The 23,239-nt window shown below is 47.7% G+C and overlaps 3 protein-coding genes across 6 annotated transcripts; all 3 read left to right on the top strand.

Moving 5' to 3' along the window:
- The first annotated feature begins 786 nt into the window (after positions 1-786).
- Positions 787-8,233, top strand: LOC6735130 (phosphoenolpyruvate carboxykinase [GTP]). Of its 2 annotated transcripts, none has more exons than XM_002082071.4 (2): positions 787-1,212; positions 6,264-8,233. In XM_002082071.4, the coding sequence occupies exons 1-2, from the start codon at positions 1,178-1,180 to the stop codon at positions 8,146-8,148; spliced, it is 1,920 nt and encodes a 639-aa protein (XP_002082107.1). In that variant the 5' UTR covers positions 787-1,177; the 3' UTR covers positions 8,149-8,233. The 2 variants fall into 2 exon arrangements, with proteins under 2 accessions (XP_002082107.1, XP_039148760.1); XM_039292826.2 differs by lacking the exon at positions 787-1,212 and adding an exon at positions 6,040-6,058.
- Positions 8,234-10,348: 2,115 nt separating this feature from the next.
- LOC6735131 (phosphoenolpyruvate carboxykinase [GTP]) lies at positions 10,349-13,000 on the top strand. Its single transcript, XM_002082072.4, has 2 exons — positions 10,349-10,663; positions 10,820-13,000. The coding sequence occupies exons 1-2, from the start codon at positions 10,632-10,634 to the stop codon at positions 12,729-12,731; spliced, it is 1,944 nt and encodes a 647-aa protein (XP_002082108.1). The 5' UTR covers positions 10,349-10,631; the 3' UTR covers positions 12,732-13,000.
- Positions 13,001-13,556: 556 nt separating this feature from the next.
- On the top strand, positions 13,557-22,501 carry LOC6735133. 3 transcript variants are annotated; one of them, XM_016168428.3, is made up of 7 exons: positions 13,557-13,880; positions 17,444-17,593; positions 17,648-18,780; positions 18,849-19,250; positions 19,417-19,707; positions 19,779-19,879; positions 20,407-22,501. In XM_016168428.3, the coding sequence occupies exons 2-7, from the start codon at positions 17,451-17,453 to the stop codon at positions 20,563-20,565; spliced, it is 2,229 nt and encodes a 742-aa protein (XP_016028415.1). In that variant the 5' UTR covers positions 13,557-13,880; positions 17,444-17,450; the 3' UTR covers positions 20,566-22,501. The 3 variants fall into 3 exon arrangements, with proteins under 3 accessions (XP_016028415.1, XP_016028414.1, XP_016028416.1); XM_016168427.2 differs by having other exon boundaries at positions 13,558-13,880; positions 17,441-17,593; XM_016168429.2 differs by lacking the exon at positions 13,557-13,880 and having other exon boundaries at positions 17,441-17,593; positions 19,423-19,707.
- The last annotated feature ends 738 nt before the right edge of the window (positions 22,502-23,239 follow it).

The following is a 23,239-nucleotide window of genomic DNA, read 5'->3' on the forward strand; positions in this document are numbered from 1 at the left end:
GACCGAGAGCTAACAATTCCCGATTAGGCTTATCGCCCAGGGGAAAGTTTCGATTTGTTTTGTTTTGCTTTGGAAACCATCTGATTCAACAAGTCCGGCCCCTGTTAAAGTCAGACTTCGTAGGGAATCGAAGAAGGAGTTGCATTGGATGACCTTCAAAACTTGGTTTTTCGGTTAGTGGTTTTATTGGAAAGCAGCATCGTAAATTGTGCTGGTCTATAAGCATGATAGCCCTAGTAAAACGATATAACCCAAATGGAAGCCACACGATATGGCTAAAATGATAAGAAAAGTGCAGGGTAAGAGAAAATAATTTGCAAAGAGAATCAAAACTTACAAAATGTACTTTAATAATAATAATATTATACGTTGAATATTTTTTCCACTGATATTGTTCATTGTTCTTATATAATCTCCATCTCATTTTACTTTTTACTTTAATGTGTAGAGCGGCTGATCAGCGATGGAGTAATCGCAGTTGGTGTGATAACAGCGCAGACATTGCAAAATAGGACCCGCCAGACCGGTGTGCTGCAAAAGGGGGGCGTGTTTTCCGAGTTTCCCAGAGCTTTTCCCAACCACCTGCTGCATATGCAGTGGGCGGCACGTAGCACGAGCCCCAAATGCAACGGCCGCCGAGTGTGTGGTCTTATCTTATCAGAGCGAAAGCAAAACATATAGTCCATATGCTTCAGCGGCAAGAATCGAATCGAATCGGATCGGATGGGATGGGATCGTTCTCATATGAGAGCGAGGGAACGGAGCTGAGACCCAAGCAAAATGCTCGGCTGTCTGCGCACACATGTTACTTGAGCGCAGCGAGTGCCGCATAAAGTCAGTTTGGCTCGTTGTGCCAGAGCAGCAACAAGTGCTCCGCTATATCTGAATCTGAATCTGAATTTGAATCCAAATCCGAAACATAATCTGTTGCCGTGGCTGTAGCTGAATCCGAAGCGCAACAAGTGCGCCAGAGACATCCAGTAGCCAGTGCATTGCAGACGAGGCTGAGATAAATTCAAATTAGGTCGGCAATTTCAGCAAATTAACAGAGGAACCCTGTGGCCCAACAAAGCGCAATAAATTCATTAAGGCGGAGATAAAATTGCAACTGCATTAGCTGCCAAGAGTATTAGCGGGCGAAATTAGAAAGTGAAAGCCAACACGAACAGGTGACAGAATGCTGCTCAAAGGCGCGCAGCTGCTGCGATGCGGGTGAGTCTAATGGGATTCGGATTCGTATTCGGATTCCGTCGGATTGGCGGGATTCCAGGGTGGCGAAACCCCAAAGGGGATACTTTAACAGCTTGCAGTCGAGTGGTAAATCCATTAACTTGAGTGCTTAAGACAGGCTAATACCGTGTAGCTTATACAAAAGAAACAGCAAGACATTCCTATTATGAGGTGTTACTTTCAACAGCTTATCAACTTTAGATATTATGTTTATTTCAGCCAGAACTCACTATTTGACAGTAATTAATCTAATCACTTTAAAGGCACTTCATACTAAACACAAAACTTATCTAAGGGGGAATGCTCACACCGCAAAATATACCAATCATTTGTATCAGTTTACTACATATTTATTCAGATCTGCTATATATGGCTAATAAATATTAAATGTGTCTATTTAATTTAATTTAAATTAAACTATTTTTGATTGTATACTTATTGCTGATAAGAAGTAACTTTAATGCTTCTAACAAATCACTTATTTCTTAATGACTTATACTAATGCCAAATTGGCTTTGGTCAAACCAATATACTCATCGTTTCTAAATAATTGGGTATCCCAAATAGCCTAATAGCATTGAGTCGTCTACTTGGATTACACGCCCTAAGGTTAATCCAACTTAGTAGATGCCATTGCCTAGTAACTTACCTGCCTCAACTAAAATGTCATGCTAATAGTATTGAATCACTCTTATCGCGTGGCGGGAAAATTCCACACTCTTCCAGTCGCAGAGCGTCCGTTACACTTTCATTCATGTAAACAAGTGGCAAAATCAACCCCAACAACACCGCCATCAATGTTAATGTCATCTATAAAGCTCCCAAGATCATTGCACTCGTCGCTATATATTCTTAATCTCTTAGTGTCTGTGGTCTGCATGAGTAAGAGATAATCTCTCGGCAAAAGCTCATGTCTTATACAAAGTACTATCGTTTTGAAGCCAACATATTAGTCGTCTCAATATTTTCGAGAATGGTGGAATTAATCTTTTAAATACAATTTTTATTTATATAAACTTGTAGGTGCCTAATTTCTTTAAGTGCTTTGGAGCTTAGGTATAGTTCGTCGCGGGCACAGAAGCATTTTTACTGCCTACTTTCAGGCGACAGGTGATTGACCAAAGCCCCATAAGTTCTCTGTGGTGGGCGCTCTTGTTTATGCACTACTTTTTTTCTTAAAAGATTTTTTCAATGAAAAGCTTGGCGATTGCCGCCGTTTCCTTTGTTTCGGTCTTTATCAGTGCTTCCCGTCTCCGCCACCAGCCCCCCACCCACAGACGGTTTATTATTTTTGCAGTTTTGTTTTGACTCATTTTCTCAGTGTGAGGCGTTGTGCTTGTGTGTGTGCGATCGCTGGCAAGTTGTCCAACTGGCTCTGCCTCTCTTTTGTGTATGTGTGACGCCATTAGGCGGGCAAAATAAAAACAAAGCGCTGCATGTATGGGTTTTTGAGGCCGCCTAGCAACAATGTCTCGAAGTTGCCGCCGCCTGTTGACTGTTTTTACTTTTGGCTTCTGTTTTGATCGGGTGGCGTGTTTTGTAGCCTCTTTTTGGCTTTATAAGCCACCCACTTACAGGCCAAGTGCAGTAAGTAACACTAAAGTACAACATTTGTGTATGGGCTGGAGGTATCCGAAAGATACTTTTTTGTTTCATTGAACTGCTATTGATGATAACCTTTAGATACAGCGACGTCGGTGAAGTGACAACCAAATGAATAATATTATTGTTGACGACGCGAGCCAATGAATCTATTTTTCAGGCCGAGCCTCCGTTCGCGAATTTGCCATAGCAAATAGCATTATTTATGCAGGCGAGGAATAAAAACAATTTCTTAAATATAATAAAGGTTAATACCGCTTATCAGTTGAATGGCACACGCGGCTTTTTGGAAGGCCCCATCGATCAGCGAATGCTTTGCTGAAAATATGTGGAAAACTAGGCTCATAGTCTGCTAATGATTACCTATCAGTTAATGGTTTGTTTACCGCAATTTCCCAGAATTCCCAGAAACTTCTAGATAAGATTCCCCAATATAATGACGATTTGTTTGCATTTCCTCTACATATACTATGAATCATTTCATTCATCGAGTAAGCCGCTTGCCACCAATTTCAATTGCACGCAAAGCTTTCGCAAGTAGATTTTACTGCATGTAACCGATGGAATAAACCAGACCAGACCCAGACCCGCATTCAACCATTACCTTATACACAGTATTTCACTCGCGGAACACTTTAATCTACAAGTACATATGTATATTCGTATATGAAAGCGTGGGCAGTCTGGAATCGCTTATCAGTCGGTAAACAAAATACGAAATTAGTTGCTTCCACTCTCTGTGGACTTTGATATGCGGTAATGAGCATTCTATTAGTGCTTATAAAACATCCTCCAGACTGGGTGCCGTATAATCCAGTTCAGACTGAATTTCCCACAGCACTTTCTGCGTATTTTACTGGGAGAAGACATTTCTGGGAACAAAGGTATTTTAAAGAACAAGGAAACCAGTGTAATTACTCATGCTGTGTTTTGTTCTTTGTGATAATCAAACAGTTTAATAATAAATAAAGTTTCACTGGGAATGTGCAACCAAGTGTGTTTACCTATGATGACGCGGATAACAATCTTTCCAGCGGAAAACTTTGCATTTTCGAAACTGATAAGAGATTTTCCTCTAAGCAAAACTCGCGTCACAGCCACTTTTAGTAGCTCATATAGAATTTAACAATATCAAGCGCATGTTTTGGCTTTATGAAAAGTATCCCATCTCTAGTTTAAGTATCCATAAAATGGTGTTCCCCACCCCTCCTCGATGGTCTACTGGGTCCTCCAGCTGATAAGCCGCAGATTGTGGCCGCCCTTCGCCTTCAATTTCAGATACTGGGCGCTGGGTTGGTTCTTTCATCGAATCTGAGGCAGAGGGGCAAGGCTAATGAACCCTCCGATGGAACCAGTTTCGTTTATTTCATCAGACTGCAAGTACAGTTTTTGGTTGTGGAAAATCTGTTGAATCAGCTGACACCCCCATGACTGTTGCCAAGTGTTTTGGGTGGACATTTTCGTATACCACTAAACCGTACTATTATTAGACTGATATGTTCTTTTTCCATATAAAAAAAACCCACACACACACATACATCAGTGGAACACGCGCTGGCTGAAAATTCGACGAATGTATTTAATGCGTATTTTTTGCAATAAAAAGCGCAAATGAATGCGTAAACAACAAGAGGAAGTCCACGAAGTGGGAAATACACTCGAAGTGCTTACTCATTCATGTTGTACCAAAGTAGTGAAACATTCTGGGAAGCCAGAATGGCAGGGTATTTGGTATGGCCAAAATAGGAGGGTCAACATTGGTGGCGTCATTAGGGAACAGAGAGGAGGGAGGAGGGTCTGTAGTTGCCATTTCAAAAGGCCAGAAGAAATTCCTCGAAAGCGGACCGGTCTCTGTTATCTCCCAAAATAGAATCGAATACGCAGCGGATTTTCAGCATCCAACTGAGGCGCGTGTCCCTAATCAAATCCAAAGCTACAACTCGAGTGCTGCCCAAATAATTAGCTGCTGGTGTCAACAGCGATAGTGGAGCGGTACGATTTGGATTCAAGCGGTTTGCCAATATGCCCACTTATCAGTATCAGTGCCGTCATAAATATCGTTGGGCTATTTAACTAGGGTTTCACGGCCTCCGAGGCTGGTAACTGAAGTTCTCACACGCATGAGCCACGATAAAAGCCAGACGCTGGCCATAAAGTCCCAAAACAAAAGCCAGTTAATATGATTGAATTAAATTTTGATTTTCATTCAATTAAGCTGCCTAATTGCCCATTCTCTACTACTTACTACCCAGAATTGGCAATTCCGAGACACGGAGAGACATCGCTGCCGTTTATCATTCACCTCACACGCCCCGACCATGCAGACGACTTATGCTAATATAGACCAGGCCAGATTGGTATACCTGTCTACATATGTAGCTATCTATAATACGAATGTAGAGCGTGTGATGGAGAAAACTGCGCAGTTTCAAAATATAAAACATGCATTAATTTCGAGGGGTATTTCTACGGTTCGCCAGACAATCGACTGACGTCACAAGTGGGGCAACCCTGAGCGCGTGTAAGCGATTATTCCGCTGGTGACTCGGAGGCGGGGGATCTCTGGACTTTGGACCCCATGTAACCGACAGCTGTCTAGCATATGATAGTGACATCCAAAACTGTTCGAGTTTCTGACCCACAGATATACTTAATACGTATACATGTATCTCAACGATTTCCGCTGGAAACAAGGGTTACCATGTAGATACGATACCACGACCAGACTACCTGCTCTTCGCTTATCTGCAGAACCAAAACAGAGAGCCCAAAGAGCAGTTGCTCATGCCGCAAAAAGATGATGAAAGATTGCTTCATGCTGTCGGGGGAGCTCCGTCTGAACCTGCTTCTAATGAAAGTGACGTGGACTGGCCGCTACACGAAGGTTGCATCGACTGGGGACCCCTTTATGGTTGCCCCCATCCGACTCCGTTCCCTGGATCGCAGAGCTCTGTGCGAATTGCGGCGAGCAAGTTTCTCGAGTTTGGAGTGGTGGAGCCCAACGAAACCTGAACGACCAGACGGCGAACAGCTGATCAGCCAGTTTGGCTGTATCTTTTATGTTTGTATTTGGATTTTATTTGTATTCGTTTCTTTCGCGGCGCTGGCTCTTTTCCACCGGCTGTGCCTTACCGCTTAGAATTTGAAATTCACGTTACGAGGTCCGCCAAGGGGTACAGTTGTGCTCGTTTCGGTTAGTCGGCTACACGACTGGCGGTAGCTGTAGGTAGAGTATCTGAAAAGGTCGTTATCATTAGGTGTATAAATAGGTAGACAATTGTATTTACCCTTTTACCAAACCGTATCTTTATCCAGGCTAATCTTCAACATTATTTCGTTTACTTTCTTTGAAAGAATACATATTTATACACTATACAAAAAGCATATTAACACATACCCTTTAAAATAAAAACCTACTGCTCTTCTTCCAGATTGGTCTTCCCACACCGGAACTTGAACTTCCGCTTGACCTGTCGCTTTCTATCCGTTCAGTATGGAGATGCCAAGATCCTCACCCCTGCCGTCAAACAGTACGTGGAAAAGTGCGTGGAGCTCTGCCAACCGGAAAGGGTGCACATCTGTGATGGAACTGAGGGCGAGAGCAAGTTGCTCCAGGGCATCATGCTGAAGAAGGGAACCATCATCCCCCTGCCGAAGTACGAGAATTGCTGGCTGGCAAGAACCAATCCGGCGGATGTGGCTCGAGTGGAGGGCAAAACCTTCATCTCAACGGATTCGAAGGAGCAGACCGTACCGGTTACAGAGAAGGCCACGCCGGGAATGCTGGGTAACTGGATGGCCGAAAAGGACCTACAGGCGGCGATCAAAGAAAGGTTCCCCGGCTGCATGAAAGGTCGCACCATGTATGTCATTCCTTTCAGCATGGGTCCAGTCGGCTCACCTCTCTCCAAAATCGGAATCGAGATCACAGACTCACCATACGTCGTGGAGTCCATGAAGATCATGACTAGGGCGGGCAATCCAGTGCTTAATTATCTGCAATCTGGGGATGGGCAGTTCGTCAAGTGCCTGCATTCCGTGGGTACGCCCAAAAGTGGTGTCCAGGCAATGCCATCCTGGCCCTGCGATCCCGAACGCACCATTGTGCTGCACAAGCCAGCAGAAAATGAGATTGTATCTTATGGATCTGGGTATGGTGGAAACTCCCTGCTGGGCAAAAAGTGCCTCGCTCTAAGGATTGGCAGCACCATTGCCAAGCGAGAGGGCTGGTTGGCCGAGCACATGCTGATACTGGGCATCACCAATCCGCAGGGTAAGAAGATCTACATAGCTGCCGCCTTTCCATCAGCCTGCGGCAAGACCAACTTGGCCATGATGACTCCTACCCTGCCTGGCTACAAAGTGGAGTGCGTGGGTGATGACATCGCCTGGATGAAATTCGATAAGAAAGGAGTACTGCGAGCGATTAACCCGGAGAATGGATTCTTTGGCGTGGCGCCCGGTACGTCGAGGGCCACTAATCCCATAGCCATGGATACGATCTTCCGAAACTCTGTCTTTACGAACGTGGCCTCTACATCCGATGGTGGTGTCTACTGGGAGGGAATGGAAAAGGATCAGCTGAAGGGGGTGACTGTCACTGACTGGTTGGGCAAACTTTGGTCACAGGAATCCGGGAAGCCGGCTGCCCATCCCAACTCCAGGTTCTGCACACCCGCCTCTCAGTGTCCCATTATTGATCCCGCCTGGGAAGATAGCGAAGGAGTGCCCATCTCCGCAATTCTTTTCGGAGGACGTCGTCCCAGTGGAGTTCCCTTGGTTTACGAAGCTCGAGACTGGAAGCACGGTGTATTCATTGGAGCTGCTATGAGGAGCGAGGCCACGGCAGCTGCTGAATTCAAGGGCAAGGTCATCATGCACGATCCCTTTGCCATGAGACCATTTTTCGGCTACAACTTCGGCGACTATCTGGGCCACTGGCTGAGCATGGAGCAGCGTGGCCAGGTACCCAAAATCTTTCACGTAAATTGGTTCCGCAAGAGCAGTGAGGGCAAGTTCCTGTGGCCCGGATTCGGGGAGAACTCACGAGTCCTGGACTGGATCTTCCGGCGGGTGGAGGGCGAGCAGTGCTTTGAAGACTCTCCTATTGGCCGCCTGCCTAGCAAGAATTCATTGAACTTGAACAGTTTGAAGGAAAACATTGATCTTGACCAGCTTTTCGATCTGCCAAAAGATTTCTGGGAGCAGGAAGTGGGTGCCATAGAGCGATACTTCGAGGAGCAGGTGGGTCACCATCTGCCAGGTCCCGTGGCCGAGGAGCTGAGGGAGCTGAAGGCGCGTGTTGCTGACATGTGATGTGTGTGTTCCATAGGTTACTTCCTAATCTAAGACCCCTTATTGCCTAAAATAAAACGAAACGAACGAGATTTTTATAGCGAAATTCGACTTGTGCCCATTTGGGAATGGAATTGGCATCGAAATTGGGTTTGGGGCGTGGCCTGGACGCGTCTTATCAGTGGTCGCCTCGGCGGAGGCCCGTCCGCAATTGGCGTAAACAAGCGTATAAATCCATAATGCCGTTTAACCTAACTTATCAACAGATCGACGCGATGAAAAACAAGCAAATAAATGCCAGAAAAAGCCCAAAAAAAAGTAAAGTTTATGGGTGAACATTTGCCATTTTGGGTGGGTTGCCAAGGACTGATTTCTAAATTCGAAGCGTGTGGTGTGATGTACACTATGGGGTGAACAGTGATAAGAAGCTTATAAGCCAGGAAACCAAAAGGCCAAATAGCTCAGAAATCGAATCCCTAAAAATAATTCATGGGCAATGTAAAGATCCTCATAGTTGGTGTTTTTCCTCGGAAAGTTTTCCTGGTCGACAGTACAAATCCGGGTCTGATCTATATTTAGACGAACTCAGAGGCTCGTCCACTGATAACCCGACCGGCCCCCTCATCCCCATTGCCTTCATCTCAACCGATCGCTTTATTGATTATGCATATATTTAGCGAATCGATCGTCTATTGACGTAAATTCCAAATAAGCCCGAATCATCGAAATGCGCCAAATGGCGGTTAGGTGAGAACAGGAGCGAAGCAGTTAGAGTCTGAGTCCGAGTCCAAGTCTGGGTCCAGACATTAACGCCGATGATGAAGATTATCAGGCCCAACTAGAAAAACAAGTCCATAGTTATAAATAAACCAACCGAAAATCACGGCAACGCGTGTAGACGAATTCGATTTAATTCGCAACTGGACTGTTCGCAAAAGGGAACCAAAAAAGGGGTTGGGGAATGTAAGAGGGGGGAGCCAAGGACCAAGGACAACCATCTGATCAGGTTTCTTCAAGGACGCCAGTCCCTTCTGGGTCTAGGCTAAGTGAGCGGTTTTTTATAATTATTTAAAAGTTTTAATTCAAATTATATTTGGCTTATTTGTTATGAAGTTGAAGTTTGCTTGAAGTTTTAAATTAGAGTTGACAAGCTTTAATTTGATTTAATAATATAAATAATACTGCTGCCAAATAAATGTTCAAACAAGCAATGAAAAACAGAGCCATATTTACGTGCAACTTTTCCGACTGCTTCTGTTGAACTTATTCTTCGAGTACCCAGAGGATTCTGGGGCTTCTGTTAAACTGGATTCGGGGGACAAAGTCACACCACCGCCAGCACCTTCATTTCTCCTTCCCCAGACACAAACAAACAAGAGTGGCCACATGACAACCATCCGGGCCATGCTATTCTTGGTGCGCCCCCAGAGTCACATGAATGTGAATACTGGCCTCCAAGGCGGCCATGGCCAATTGGGGAGGCCCCCGGCTCATCTGGATGCCGCGAGGGTGGCGGGCGGATTAGTATACAAATTTTCCGTCACCGATTCTGCAAATAAGCGAAAGTTTTTTCGATTTGGCAAATGGCCAAAAACGAGGGGAGAACCCATGTGGTCAGCAGGCGTAGGAGGGCGCGTGTGATGTGGCCCACCATTCGATGTTGCACCAACGTGGCTATATTTGTGGCCAATGCAGCTATAGACACATCCAGAATTTACCCAGCTGCAGGGAACAACAACTGCTGTTGCCTCAGCTGTCCATGAACTGGTTTCTATTTTCGCAGCGGCCACATTTTGTATCGCATAAAATCATAAACAGAATAATTAAATTAACAGCGCGAAAGTGGCAAATATCAGGGTGTTCAAAATAACAACAAACGCTTATCAATGCAAACGCACTAGAAAACGCTCTCAGCGCCACATGAAAACAAAACTCTGCTGTTGCCATGTGGGGACATACCCCATATACGTATCTGTATACCCATGCCCCCCATTCCGTCGACCTACCCCCCACTCACCCACCACCAACTCGACGTAGCTGCCGCCTGTGAAAAACCAAAACAATCGCCGAGCCTCCGCCGGCAGCCAATCAGCTCGTCCGGAGTTTGACCCTCTCGCTCGGCGAGGCGATCGTAAAACCCGATTTGCGAGGCGATCGGCCGACTTGTTCTAGTCGCCTCGATGGCCAGGCGTCGCCGGCTGGGTATAAAAGGCCCCGGATCGGGGCAGTTGGCATCAGTTACTCGTGGCCAGAGTAAATGGAAAGATCAAGTGAAAAGCCTACTTTCAGTGGTCTGAAAATCAAGTTGATGTTTGACAAAAAACTGTGGAAGAACATATGAACGCAAAGTCCTCGACAGTAGAACACTAATTGTGATAATTACTCAAATTGTGATAAGCGAATTAAGCAAAGTGCCAAAAACTCTTTCACGCGCAAAAAAAAATCTAACAAAAATATTCCAAACTTTTTTTCGAGAGAAATTCGTAAAATAAAACACAAACAAAATGCCTGAGCTCATTGAACAAAGCAAAATTATGTAAGTATATATGAAAGAGGTCACTCGAAACGCATTCAATGGGAGATTTTAATGGCAATTAATTTTTAATGCAGTCCATTATTTGGTCCCACTATCGAAGTCAGTTAATTAAATTGCAATTTTAATAACCCACTTCCTCTCTCTCCCTCCCTTCAGCTCCGGCAATGTCTGCGGTCTGCCCCAGTTGCACAAGCTGCGCCAGGACAATTGCGGTCTGTACAGCCACATCCGTGGCATTCCCATCTCCTATGGAAATGTGGATTCGCTGACCACCGGTGTCCGTGCCTTCGTGGAGGAGGGCATCGCCCTGTGCCAGCCCGACCAGGTGCACATCTGCGATGGCAGCGAGCAGGAGAACAAGATGCTCATCAAGAGCCTCCTGGAGGCTGGCACCATTGTGCCGCTGCCCAAGTACGACAACTGCTGGCTGGCACGCACCAATCCGGCGGATGTGGCCCGCGTCGAGTCGCGCACATTCATCTGCACCGATCGGCGGGAGGAGACGATTCCCACTCCAGTGGAGGGCGTCAAGGGCACCCTGGGCAACTGGATCTCGCCCAGCGACATGGATGCTGCAGTGCAGCAGCGATTCCCTGGCTGCATGAAGGGTCGCACCATGTACGTGGTGCCCTTCAGCATGGGACCTGTGGGCTCCCCGCTCTCCAAGATCGGAATTGAACTCACGGACTCCGCTTACGTGGTGGCCTCCATGAGGATCATGACTCGCATGGGAGCCGCTGTCCTGCGCCAGCTGGCCAAGAAGGAGGAGTTCGTCCGGGCCCTGCACTCTGTGGGCGCCCCTGCCAACGGACAGGTGGAGCAGCCATCCTGGCCTTGTGATCCCGAGCGCACTATTATCCTGCACAAGCCCGCCGAGAACCTTATTGTGTCTTACGGATCCGGCTACGGCGGCAACTCGCTGCTGGGCAAGAAGTGCTTCGCCCTGAGGATTGGCAGCACCATTGCCAAGCGGGAGGGATGGCTGGCCGAGCACATGTTGATTCTGGGCATCACCGATCCCAAGGGCGAGAAGAAGTACATCACTGCCGCCTTTCCCTCGGCCTGCGGCAAGACCAATCTGGCCATGCTGAATCCCTCGTTGGCCAACTACAAGGTGGAGTGCGTGGGAGACGACATCGCCTGGATGAAGTTTGACTCGCAGGGAGTGCTGCGTGCCATCAACCCAGAGAATGGATTCTTTGGTGTGGCTCCTGGAACCTCAATGGAGACCAACCCCATTGCCATGAACACTGTTTTCAAGAACACCATCTTCACGAACGTGGCCTCCACCTCTGATGGCGGTGTGTTCTGGGAGGGCATGGAAAGCAGTCTGGCTCCCAATGTCCAGATCACCGACTGGTTGGGCAAGCCCTGGACCAAGGATTCCGGCAAGCCCGCTGCGCATCCCAACTCCCGCTTCTGCACCCCGGCCGCCCAGTGCCCGATTATCGATGGAGCCTGGGAAGATCCAGCGGGAGTGCCCATCTCCGCCATGCTCTTCGGAGGACGTCGTCCCGCCGGAGTGCCCCTAATCTATGAGGCTCGGGACTGGACCCACGGAGTCTTTATTGGAGCAGCCATGAGGAGTGAGGCCACTGCTGCGGCCGAGCACAAGGGCAAGGTGATCATGCACGATCCGTTCGCCATGAGGCCCTTCTTTGGCTACAACTTTGGCGACTACGTGGCCCACTGGCTGAGCATGGAGAAGCGTGGTCAGGTGCCCAAGATCTTCCATGTCAACTGGTTCCGCAAGAGTGCCGAGGGCAAGTTCATGTGGCCCGGATACGGCGAGAACTCCCGTGTGCTGGAATGGATCCTGCGCAGGGTCAATGGCGAATCCTGCTACGTGGACTCAGCCATTGGACACATTCCCGCCGAGGGTGCCCTCAACCTCGATGGCATGAAGGATAAGGTGGACGTGGAGGAGATCTTCTCGCTGCCCAAGGAGTTCTGGTCGCAGGAGGTCAAGGAGATTCGCACCTACTTCGAATCGCAGGTGGGCGCCGATCTTCCGGCCAGCATTTACCAGCAGCTGGACGAGCTGTCTTCCCGCGTAGCCAACCTGTAAGAAGGATCAATGAGGAGAGTCCCATCTAAAGCATCTTTACCTACCCACACACCTGCTCACCCACTGTGCTATCCCGTACTGACCCCATATACTCACCAACCCAACTTGTTAACCTGTCCTATACCCCAATACCCTATTTAGTCGTTTCTCTAGTTCTTAAGCCGAAGACTTCCAAACTATTTATTATATAAGCAGCCATAAGATTAGCAAGTAGGCCATACAAAGAGAAAAAATGAAAAAAAAATAAAACAAGACGATTTTATAACCTACATCCTACATGAGTATTTATTTATCACAAACTTGGATTTTTGGATGTTATGAACATTCTAAACAGTATGTATACAATGGTTAGGAAAATAATTAATGCTTTATAGCTGCACGATTTATTTATTAACGCCTAAAACAATTAGTTAAATAGATAAACAAGTTTTAATACGTTTTAGGATTTCTAAATGATTGCTGGATAAATTTAAAATGTTATAATTAAAAGATGTGACATTTGTAACTACTCTTACTTTTATTCCGTAACTAAGACTTTTAATACTTTTCTAAATGCTAATTTATGGTGTTAATTTGCACTATTATAGAAATACCTTAAGTACAATTTTTCCCACTTGCATTATATAAGATGAAACCGCTAGATGATTTCCCAATCATCTCCTGCAACGGCAGTGCTATCCACTGCATTCGCTAGCTCTCCTCGGCTCCATTTTCCAGCCCAATGGAAGGCCGCGAAAAGCTCAACAGTCGGAGCTTTTCCAGCACTTCGGATTCACTGGAATCGGGAGCCAGGAAAAAGGCAGCCAAGAATCGGGGGGCACCACAGTTCAGCTCGAGCAGCCGCCGCCGCAGCTTCGACCGGGCGGAAGTTCGTGAGAGCGGCAGTCGCCAGCGGAAACGGAAGTGCAGAAAGCCCCGAGCGGCTGGCCGTGCAAACTGTTGCTCGTCGGTGTGTGTTGTGCTGTTTGCGGTGGTGTTTGTGCTAGTGAATGTGATGGTGATGGTGTACCAGTATCGGTGTGCTGATGTTTGTCGTGGTGGCATTGTTGCTGTTGGACAATTAGCCAAGTTGCTATAACAGACCGAATTATCCGACAAATTTGATGAAAATGGTAAACATTAAACTGTAATGCGGCACGCGGAGTAAAAGTGAGTTTCCCTCTGTCTTAGTGGGTGTGTTTAAATGAGCGCGGGATCTATGTGTTTGTGTGTGTGTGTGTTTGTACAGCACTTTGTAAGCTGCGATTTGACATGTTGATTTATGCGCTGCTCTCACTTTGCCCCCAAACGGCAATTGCCACCCACCCCCGTCCCCTAAGCACCCAGCCCCCAGCTGGGATTACTCGTGTCCTGTGTCTCTTTCAACGCCACTTCGTCCTTTTTGCATACCCCGCTCCTTCGGCGGCACTTGTTGCGCTCACAGGACATTCGCTTAATTGCTAATCCTCGCGCCCAGACGCGTCTAATTACACGTAAGTTTGCGCCATTTCTGGCTATCCAACGACGTCACTTTGTGCCCACCCGCCGGCCGTTTAAAGTGCAAATTGGCAGGCGCTTGGGGCACCAAATGTGGATTGCTCGTTTGGGTGGCTTAGTGAGGGGGCTGGGGTGTTTGAAAAGCGGCCCGGAGGTCACTTAATATGCCATCAACATGAGATTTGCACAAATGGCCCCGGCCTCAAGAATTATGTGTTGCAATAAAATCGATGCGTGGGCGGAGCTTCGGGACTCAAGTGGCGGCTAATGACCAACTTGCGACGTGACTTTGGCCAGGATTTGTAATTTGCGAACTGACCAGCCCAGAACCAGCAACACCCCACTCCACCCTCAGACGTATACATACTCGTACTCCTAGATCTTAAGTGTTTTATGGACTTTCCCTGTTTGTGTTGTGCACACACTCAGTTTATTTTTACAGCAGAGACAGGGGGTGAAAGTGCCCCGTCGGCTTGGGTGGCTGGGCCGGAAGGTGGGGACAGTTGGGGTCGGAATAGTGGGCTGGGTGGGTGGTGTTAAGTATGCGTTTAACGGGTGCGGGCTTAATTACAAGCAAAGTTTACCAAAGGGTTGTCCCGAGAACTTCTTTATGACGCGATGGAGGCCTGCAATTTAATGACGGTCCGTGCAGGAAGAGTCATTACTCCGGCCACCTTGTACTCGAATGAGAAATGATGATGGCCAGCCGGAGCACCAAGGGGCGCTAGAGGAAGAGCCGCAGACGGAAAACGGAAAGCGCAGAGCAGAAAAGCGGAAAAGCAAAGAGGTGCCAGTGCAGGCGGACCCGAAGCCATAAACCTGATTGAAGCCCAGCCCACGCATTGGCATTTGTATATGCAAATGGGGCTTAACCCCATTCAAATTATCCACACATCGCTCCCTGCCATGCATAAGTTATGGGCTCAGGTAGCGCAACTCGGTTTAAAGTCAATGGAATCCATCAATAATTCCATCTGCTGCCAGGACCAAGGGCTCACATTTCCTTTATAATTCAGAAATCTGTAGCAATTATTATCTTACACAGCTTACCTTTTCTCGGCAACCCATCCGGGCATCAGGACCCTGGTCTAATACAATAAGCTGGCCAAAAAATCCCCCAAGGCCCCCAACTCGTTGGCCTTTATGCATACACAATTCCGCATTGAAAAAAGCCGATGCGGACCGAACTGCTGAGGACTTGAATGCGCCCAAAGAGAACGTGAACGAGAACGACAGATATTCCTATTGATTTGTTGTCTGCAGATTCTCGCAATGGCGAAACCTGTTGGCCAGAGCGAGAAGGAGTGGGTCAGGTGAGCCCTGGACTCTTGGCCACTTTTCCGTCAACATTTTGTTATCATCCTCGAACCATATCCCCCCTCCCCCTCCCAATACATCGCCATTGGTCGGCTGGGTTCGATTCGTTGCGGTGGCAACACGCCATTATATTACGTGAAATGCAAAATACAACGAAAAAAAGATGGGTATACGGAAAAGCGAAGAGCTGGCAGTGGTAGTGAAACAACAAGTTGCCAAACACTTGAATCAATCACTCGAATAATTGATGCCTTGTAAGTGGAATTTACGAAAAGATTGTCTCAAAGATTTAAGGACTCAAGTGAAAACTTTTAAACGACCAACTTTTCACTTCATGAATATGCATTCAAATTTAGTCCAGGCAGTCTACGCAGGAGTTAAGTCACTTTGAGTTACGAATTTAAGTTTGGCAAACTTTGTCTCATGAAGTTAAAGCATTATAACTATAACTTGAGTACTATGAGTACTTTTATATTGAACCTAGGAATTTGCTTTAGGTGTTAAATCGTTGACAAATCACATACAATTATGGTCCCAATGAAGGGAACAGAAACTCAATCATCAAAAATATGCCGAATTTTATACGGAATGAAGTTGCGAGTGGCACTAAACCGCAAAGGTCCGCATCCAACAGGTAAACTACCAGGTATTCGACGACGGTTATTCCGCACTATTTGCTTTCCCTTATGGGCACGTACTCACGCATATGGATGTGTGTGTCGTGTTGTGTGCGGGTGTGGGTGTCAGGGCTATTTGTACACACGATAGATAATAATGGCCCGCAGGTCGGACGTGAGCCAGCAGTAGAAAGTGGAAATCGAACGAGCCACGTGTCCCGGGGGCACAGCCAAGTGAACGGCCAGGAGCAGCGGCAACTGCAGCATATGCATGCAACAGCAATGAGGCACGGGATCTGCGAGCTGCCTCATATAAGTGCAGCAATCGCCACGGGATGTTCCGCCATCGTAAAACTAAAGTGCTGGCCAACATAACCCCTATGCGGGGCATGGAAAACCACTTGCCGGCTCAATTGAAGCTAAAGAAATGGCCATCACTTGCCATCTGCCGCCATAATCAAGTCCGAGGGCGCCCCCCAAATGTAGGCAACAGTTCGCGGCTGCAACTCAAACTCGAGGCTGGCAAATCCCATTAGAGGGAACTTTGTTACCGCCCCAAACAACAACATGAAGTTTCCCGCAAGCGGATTGTTGCCAACTTTTGCATAAGTTAGCATCCAGTGGTGTGTGAATGTGCTGACAGCTAGTGGGTGTGGTTGGGTGGATGGATGCCTGGGAGGATGGTAGGTAGGGGGTGTGGAGCGATAATAGGGGCGGCCACTTACGCCACCATCCGATGGAGAACGCACATTTAACAATAATTGCCAGGCCAAATAGAGCACTTCCCCGGGTCTTTATGTCTTCCTGCTATCTGACCATAGTCGGAAAATGACTTGCGGCCACAACACTCGTCGCCCTGTTTTTGCGGGCTACTCGGACTTGTGGGCGTGTGGGCGCGGTCTTTATAATGCCCGGCTTCTATGGTCCGCTTTTCATTATTTTGATTAAATACAGATAAAGGCATAAATTATGTTTACTTTGTGCCCGTTTGGGCAATGCCCCGGATGGCCAGGACGCACTTTTGTGTGTGTGCATGATGAGGATGAGTAATGGCCCATGATATTTACACATGAGTTGGCCATCAGCGAGTCGTTACCATCTCATCTACTCATCTCATCATCCTGCCACATGCACAGGCATAAATTGATTTACTTTGAACACGTTTTACTCGAATTCTTAAGAATAGAAGAATCACTATCCTTACTATCATAATAAACTTCTATCAAGATGTTATATTAGGTTTGGGTATGCTCAGATTTTTCTCTTAGTGCACTAAGTAATTCATGTTTAACCATCCAGTAGTCGTGAAATGGCCCAGCAACAGCGCAGCTGGGACGAGGGAGCTGTCGGTGGAGGATCCTATGGTCATCCCCACTCCTCGCACCACAAAGTACCTGCTCGAGCTGCCAGCAATCCGCTGCCCTGTAAAGGGGCCACTCCCAAGCTGCCCAGGTAAGATGCCAAATTAGCTCTCGACAAGTTATTTGGATTCGACAACCCTAACAGGCAATACCATGGAGGTCCGACGTCGAGCTATAACTATGGGGGATACGATACCCCGAGGAGTCCCAAGATCACCACCACATTTGCCCAAGACAGTTGTGATGATGTAAGTAGCTCCACGCCCAGCTCCTATTATCAGACGCCCCCATCGGGATCGATAGATGATTCGGCATCTCTGCTCAGTGGACGCACAACTGCCCGCAGTCCCAAGTCGCAGTGCCAGTTCGTCTTTGATGCAGTGAGTCCCAGTCACGGCAGGAAGTTCGAGTACTATGAACCCATCTCACCGGACGATGGAGCTCTCTACTATGATCCTCCCAGTTCGCCGCGACGACAGGGTTCCAAGAAGCTAATGAGGACAAAGATCCCATTGGATCCAGTTCCCCAGTTGACCACAACAGGCGTGGATGAGAGCATGGCGGTGGCTATGGCCATGGGCGGAGCAGGAGGTGGAGGTTACGCCCAAGGAGGACCAAGCAAGCGGCAGAGAGATGAGTGGGAACTACCGGTGATCAGCAAGATCGAGGCGAGAAACCTAAGTGCGGCTGCAGGAGCAGGATCGGCTGGAGGAAGTTATTATGGCTTGAAGCGCGACTCGTGCGTCACTGACTGCACGCAGCTGTCTATGGAATCCGGCGAGACGGGTACCCAGCATACCAATAGCACCATGGTGACCCACACCACCACCAGCTTTAGCTTTACGGAGCCGGAAATGGAGCAGGAGGCTGGCCAGCCGCAATTGCGCCGTCAACGTCGCCATGCCATCAACATCACCTCCAATCCCGGCTACCAGGTTCTCCACAGCTCTCACTCTACGCTGGATCGTACCTGTTCCGATAGCGTGGTCTCACTTCGCTACCGCAAATCCACCAGTGACCTGACCCAAGATGCTGACCACGAGCTAAGTGGCTGCAAGCCCAACAAGCCGAAGACCCATGTGGAGCATAAACCGCGTCGCCGGGGCAGCTCCAAAGGTGGACTGGCCTACTTGGCCAGCCGGCGAAGTTCCCGTGAGTCGATGAAGAGCGCCTGCTCCAATGCCTCCATCGTTTCAAACGACGATGTTGGACCACTGGCCTTCCAGAGTTCAAATCGCGGTCGCCAGCGTAGAACATCGAACTTTCTTGAGTTACCTGGTGAGAATGCTTTTGTTTATCATTACCTGTCTTTGATTATTCTTAATTTATTTTTTTCCTCGTCTCAGTTCCCGACCATGTGCGTCCGCGAGTCTGTTCCCTTCCAGAGCGACCGTACAATCCGCGGGCCAGTGATGACCTGTACCGCCTGCGTCACTTCTCCATCAGCAAGGGCAACGTGGTCAACTGTGGCGACTCAATCATCTCGCGGAGATCGCGGAGCAACACCAGCGTCAACTCGACGAACAGCCGGGCCAGCGAACGTTCCCCCTTCGAGGGCAGCTGTTGCGGAGCGGGCTATGCCAATGTGGACTCATTGCCGGCGACGCCGGATGACTCGGAGAACCTGGATCCACCTCCGCCCGCCCGCTACCGCGTCGTGATGCTGGGCGATGCCGGCGTGGGCAAAACGGCGCTGGTCAATCAGTTCATGACGTCGGAGTACATGCACACCTATGACGCTAGCCTGGGTAAGTTGTATGCCAAAGTGGGTCCGGGTTATGGTCCGGGTACCTCGGGGACGATTCGCAGAGCGCAGTGAGTAGCCGAGTGACCCCTAGCTGGAACCTATGTGTGTACCTGACCCCTAGCTTCCCGGCTGCCACTGTCGTCTTTAGAGTTTAATTCTGATCTGAGTTTTAGACGACGAGTTCGGCGAGAAGACGGTGAGCGTGCTGCTGGACGATGAGGAGTCGGACATGGTCTTCATTGACCATCCCAGCGTTGAGATGAGCGTGGAGAACTCCCTATCCACATATGAGCCACATGGCTGCGTCGTGGTCTTCTCGGTGGTGGATCGCAGCTCCTTCCGCGTGGCCGAGGAAATCATCAATTACCTGTGGCAGGAGAACTACACCAAGGACAAGGCTGTCATCCTGGTGGGCAACAAGGCGGATCTGGCCCGCGCCCGGCTTATCACATCACAGGGTAAGTCCGGGGGCCTTAATTATGATGGCTTGATTTCATTTCATTCCCCAATTCACTCTTGCTCCCCCAAGAGGGCAAAGCCCTGGCCGCCTCACGCGATGCCAAATTTATTGAGACGTCCAGCGGCATACAGCACAACGTCGATGAGCTGCTCGTCGGCATATTGAAGCAGGTGAGTCGGAGGTGGAAAGCTAGGACAAGCGGGGCATTGGGGGGCAGAGAGGAAGTGGGGCAGTGGGGCAGTGGGGCTGCGGTCGTTGGGGCAAGGTGCCAACCACACGCAACCCACCGATGCATGGCGAAATTGTGCAGGAAATGGAGTTAAATGGATTTACCACGCTGCTGCGGGTTGGGTTGGTTTTCGGGTTGGGTTACGTTGGCCCTGCTTCCGGATCGGCTCACTAATTAATGAAAATGGTGCGGTAAGCGGGACCGAAGGAAACTCGGTCAGCAAACTTGATTAGGTGATTGGGTATTGTTACTTAACGCGAAGTAAGATATTTCCGATACTGGTAGATAAGGTTGAAAAATTAATAAAGGGATATCTTGATTACAGATACTTTTATAAATACATTTTAACATTTATACCAACAAATGCTGCTTTATTTTACAACAATATAAAGGGGATGCTGTTTTGAAGAAGATGCTTTATTTAAGAACATTTCTTTATCCCATTTTCATTCTAACACTATGAAACAGATGCGGCTGAAAGAGAAGCGGGAGAAGAAGGCCACCGCCTCGAAGATGAAGACATCCCGCACCCACATATCGCTGCACTTGGCCAAAGAACTGCTGCAGAAGATCTGCCTCAGCGACATCTCCAAGTCGAAGAGCTGCGAGAATCTGCATGTGCTATAAAGATATACCCCAGGCGAACCCAATCACATGTGCTGAGCCAACCTCGATGTCTTCGTTTTATCGCCCGGCATTCCTGGGCGAAATTATGCCACAAAACTGTATACAAAAGAGAATTTTATCAAAAGCGGCTGCGGGGCGAAATATTCCAAATGCCATTCAGATGGGACCGCAGAAAACGGGCGGAGGGATGTGTTCATCTCCTTTGTTGCGCTCCGTTTATTAAAAGTTTAATGCCGGGTCTTGCTTTTCGGCAAGTCATTGGCTGTGGTCAGGCCTCCAGATTCGGCGATAGTCGGCTTGTTTATGGCGGATGTTTTGGATCGGCTTATCGGAGCCAGACGCTCCTCCAAATGGGTGACACAGGTCACGATTGATAAGCCACGATCCAATGATCCATTGATCCAGCGAGGCGTGTGCAACCTCCAAGTGGGCGAGGCCATAGAACTATTTATTTATAGGTGTACTTTTTAATGCGTACTTGCATATACATACATATATGTGTTCCAATGCGAAAAACTTCAATTCCAATAATGCGCTGTCAATTGAAACGCTTGAGGAGCAGTTCCCAAAGGACGAGAGAAACTTTATAGATGTTGATTTATGTATACACATAGTGGCCATAAGCAGCATATACATATACACGTGACCTCTATCGGATAAGTATATTGTCTAGGCTAGGGTTACTAAACTAAACGCTCCACCTGCTTCGCAAAGAAATTCTTCCAATTGACGAATATCTCATATCGGAATGACTGTTGAATGTTGACTGTTGTTAGTCTAAGCCAAACAAAAAAAAAAAAAACGTAAAAACAAAGCGAAACTAAAGAGAATACCATTTAATCAAAGTACTTCACTCAGACGTTACTACGAGTATATTGATGTGTATCTTAACGTGTACCTATATTATACATTATATATATATATTTAGAGATAGATACATATACACATATATTTACGACCGTGCTCGGATGGAACTTCTAACACTTCTGAACTCATACGCTTATATTTGAAAAATACCTTTTACAAAATGCGAAAGGCAAGCAAAAGCAAACGTATCTCTAACTATTTTCATACGCAAACTTACACATTAAAGGGGGAACGCGAGGATCCGAACGGGAGTGGGATTGAAGGCCTGGCCACCGGGCTCGTCCAAAGTCGAGCACTCGACAGCTGTGCACTCATGTTTGCTCTACCCCTTTCCTTCCGCTTCACATCCTTCACGTCCGCCTTTCTGTCGAGTGCACTTTATCATTTTTAACATTTAGCAAACAAAACAGAAAGTTGCTCCGGCGAAAGTTTTAATTTGCAACGCTACGCAACGCAATGCAAAAAGCCTGGCTGGCTGGCGAAATTTCGAATATTTCGCAGCCGCACTGTGGCAATCTGCATCGCGCATACGCCGCGTGCGCCAGGGTCGGGGCTAAATTGATTTGCTAATCAAATTGCTGAGGAATCCACAATCGAATCAAAGCCAGCTATGAACTCCCACCGAATTTATTGTGAAATGCCATTTGAAAGCGATGAAATTGTACCGCTACCACTTAACCATGACAATTGGCTTAAAGCGTAGCTATATAGATATCCAACCAAAAACCTATATATATTAATATATGTATATGTGTAAAGATCGATGTATATTTATATTTTTCCAAACAAAGACAAAGCAAAGCAGCGCTGTACAACTGAAGGGAACCCTCAACGGAGAATCATTTTTGTGTTGCATGGTATAATCCACAATTGTACGCTTTTGCCCGTCACCGAGATGAGGCTGCAGAAAAGCAAATTAATTAGAGTACACGGAGATAAAATCCGATTACTTGTTTGGTGTATAAAACTTTCCCCCAACCTCCACCTCCGCCTCCCTCTCCATCCTGTCTCCCCTTCCCCTCGACTCGATCTCTTCATTCGATAAATAAAGGACAAGGACGCTCTGTAACTAACTTGTGTTTCCTTTGCAGGGGTCAGGGGTCACGGGGTGCAGCCGCAAATTCAATGCCAACTGATGCGGCTGGTCCCGAAGTCCTGTCCTCCTCAGATCTCAGCTGTTGCGCACTTGTGGTTCATTATAGCGGGGGCAGCACGCGGGTGGAAATGTGTTAAGTGCTTGTTGTCAATCGCACCCGAAACTTGGCCGGATTTCACGCTCCTGCGACCCGAAACACTCCGACACAATATTGGTTTTTCCGAGAAACGGAGAATCAATCGGCAGTCGCTGGATGGCCGTAATTAACTTACGAAGATGTCGGTCGGAGATGCTGAAAAGTTGACAATCCGGCTCTGATTGATGGCCCAAATCAGAGGACTCGCATTCCTGACAATGCCATGCCAACCAACCTCTCTCCCAGAGATTTATCGGCGAAACTTTGACGGCTCACCGACCCCGCCACCTGCTGGGTCTCATAATTTTAATGAGCTTATTTTATTACATTTAACGCACCGAGGAGCTGCCGCCCGGAGATCATCATGCAAATGGTTTCCTTTTGAGCAGAGATTGCTTCGCTTCACCTTCGTCCTTCGCCGTGGTCGTCAGTGGCCAAATCAAACTAATTCCAAGTTCAATAAACAAGCCTAAATGAATATCCCCAACCCGGCGCAGCCATTCCTTAATCAGCAGCACCAGCCTCCGGGGCAGTGTAAATTCTTATGAAAATAAGCAACGTTGGCATTGGGCGCG

This window comes from Drosophila simulans, chromosome 2R, assembly GCF_016746395.2.
Source record: "Drosophila simulans strain w501 chromosome 2R, Prin_Dsim_3.1, whole genome shotgun sequence".
Taxonomy (NCBI): Eukaryota; Metazoa; Arthropoda; class Insecta; order Diptera; family Drosophilidae; genus Drosophila; species Drosophila simulans.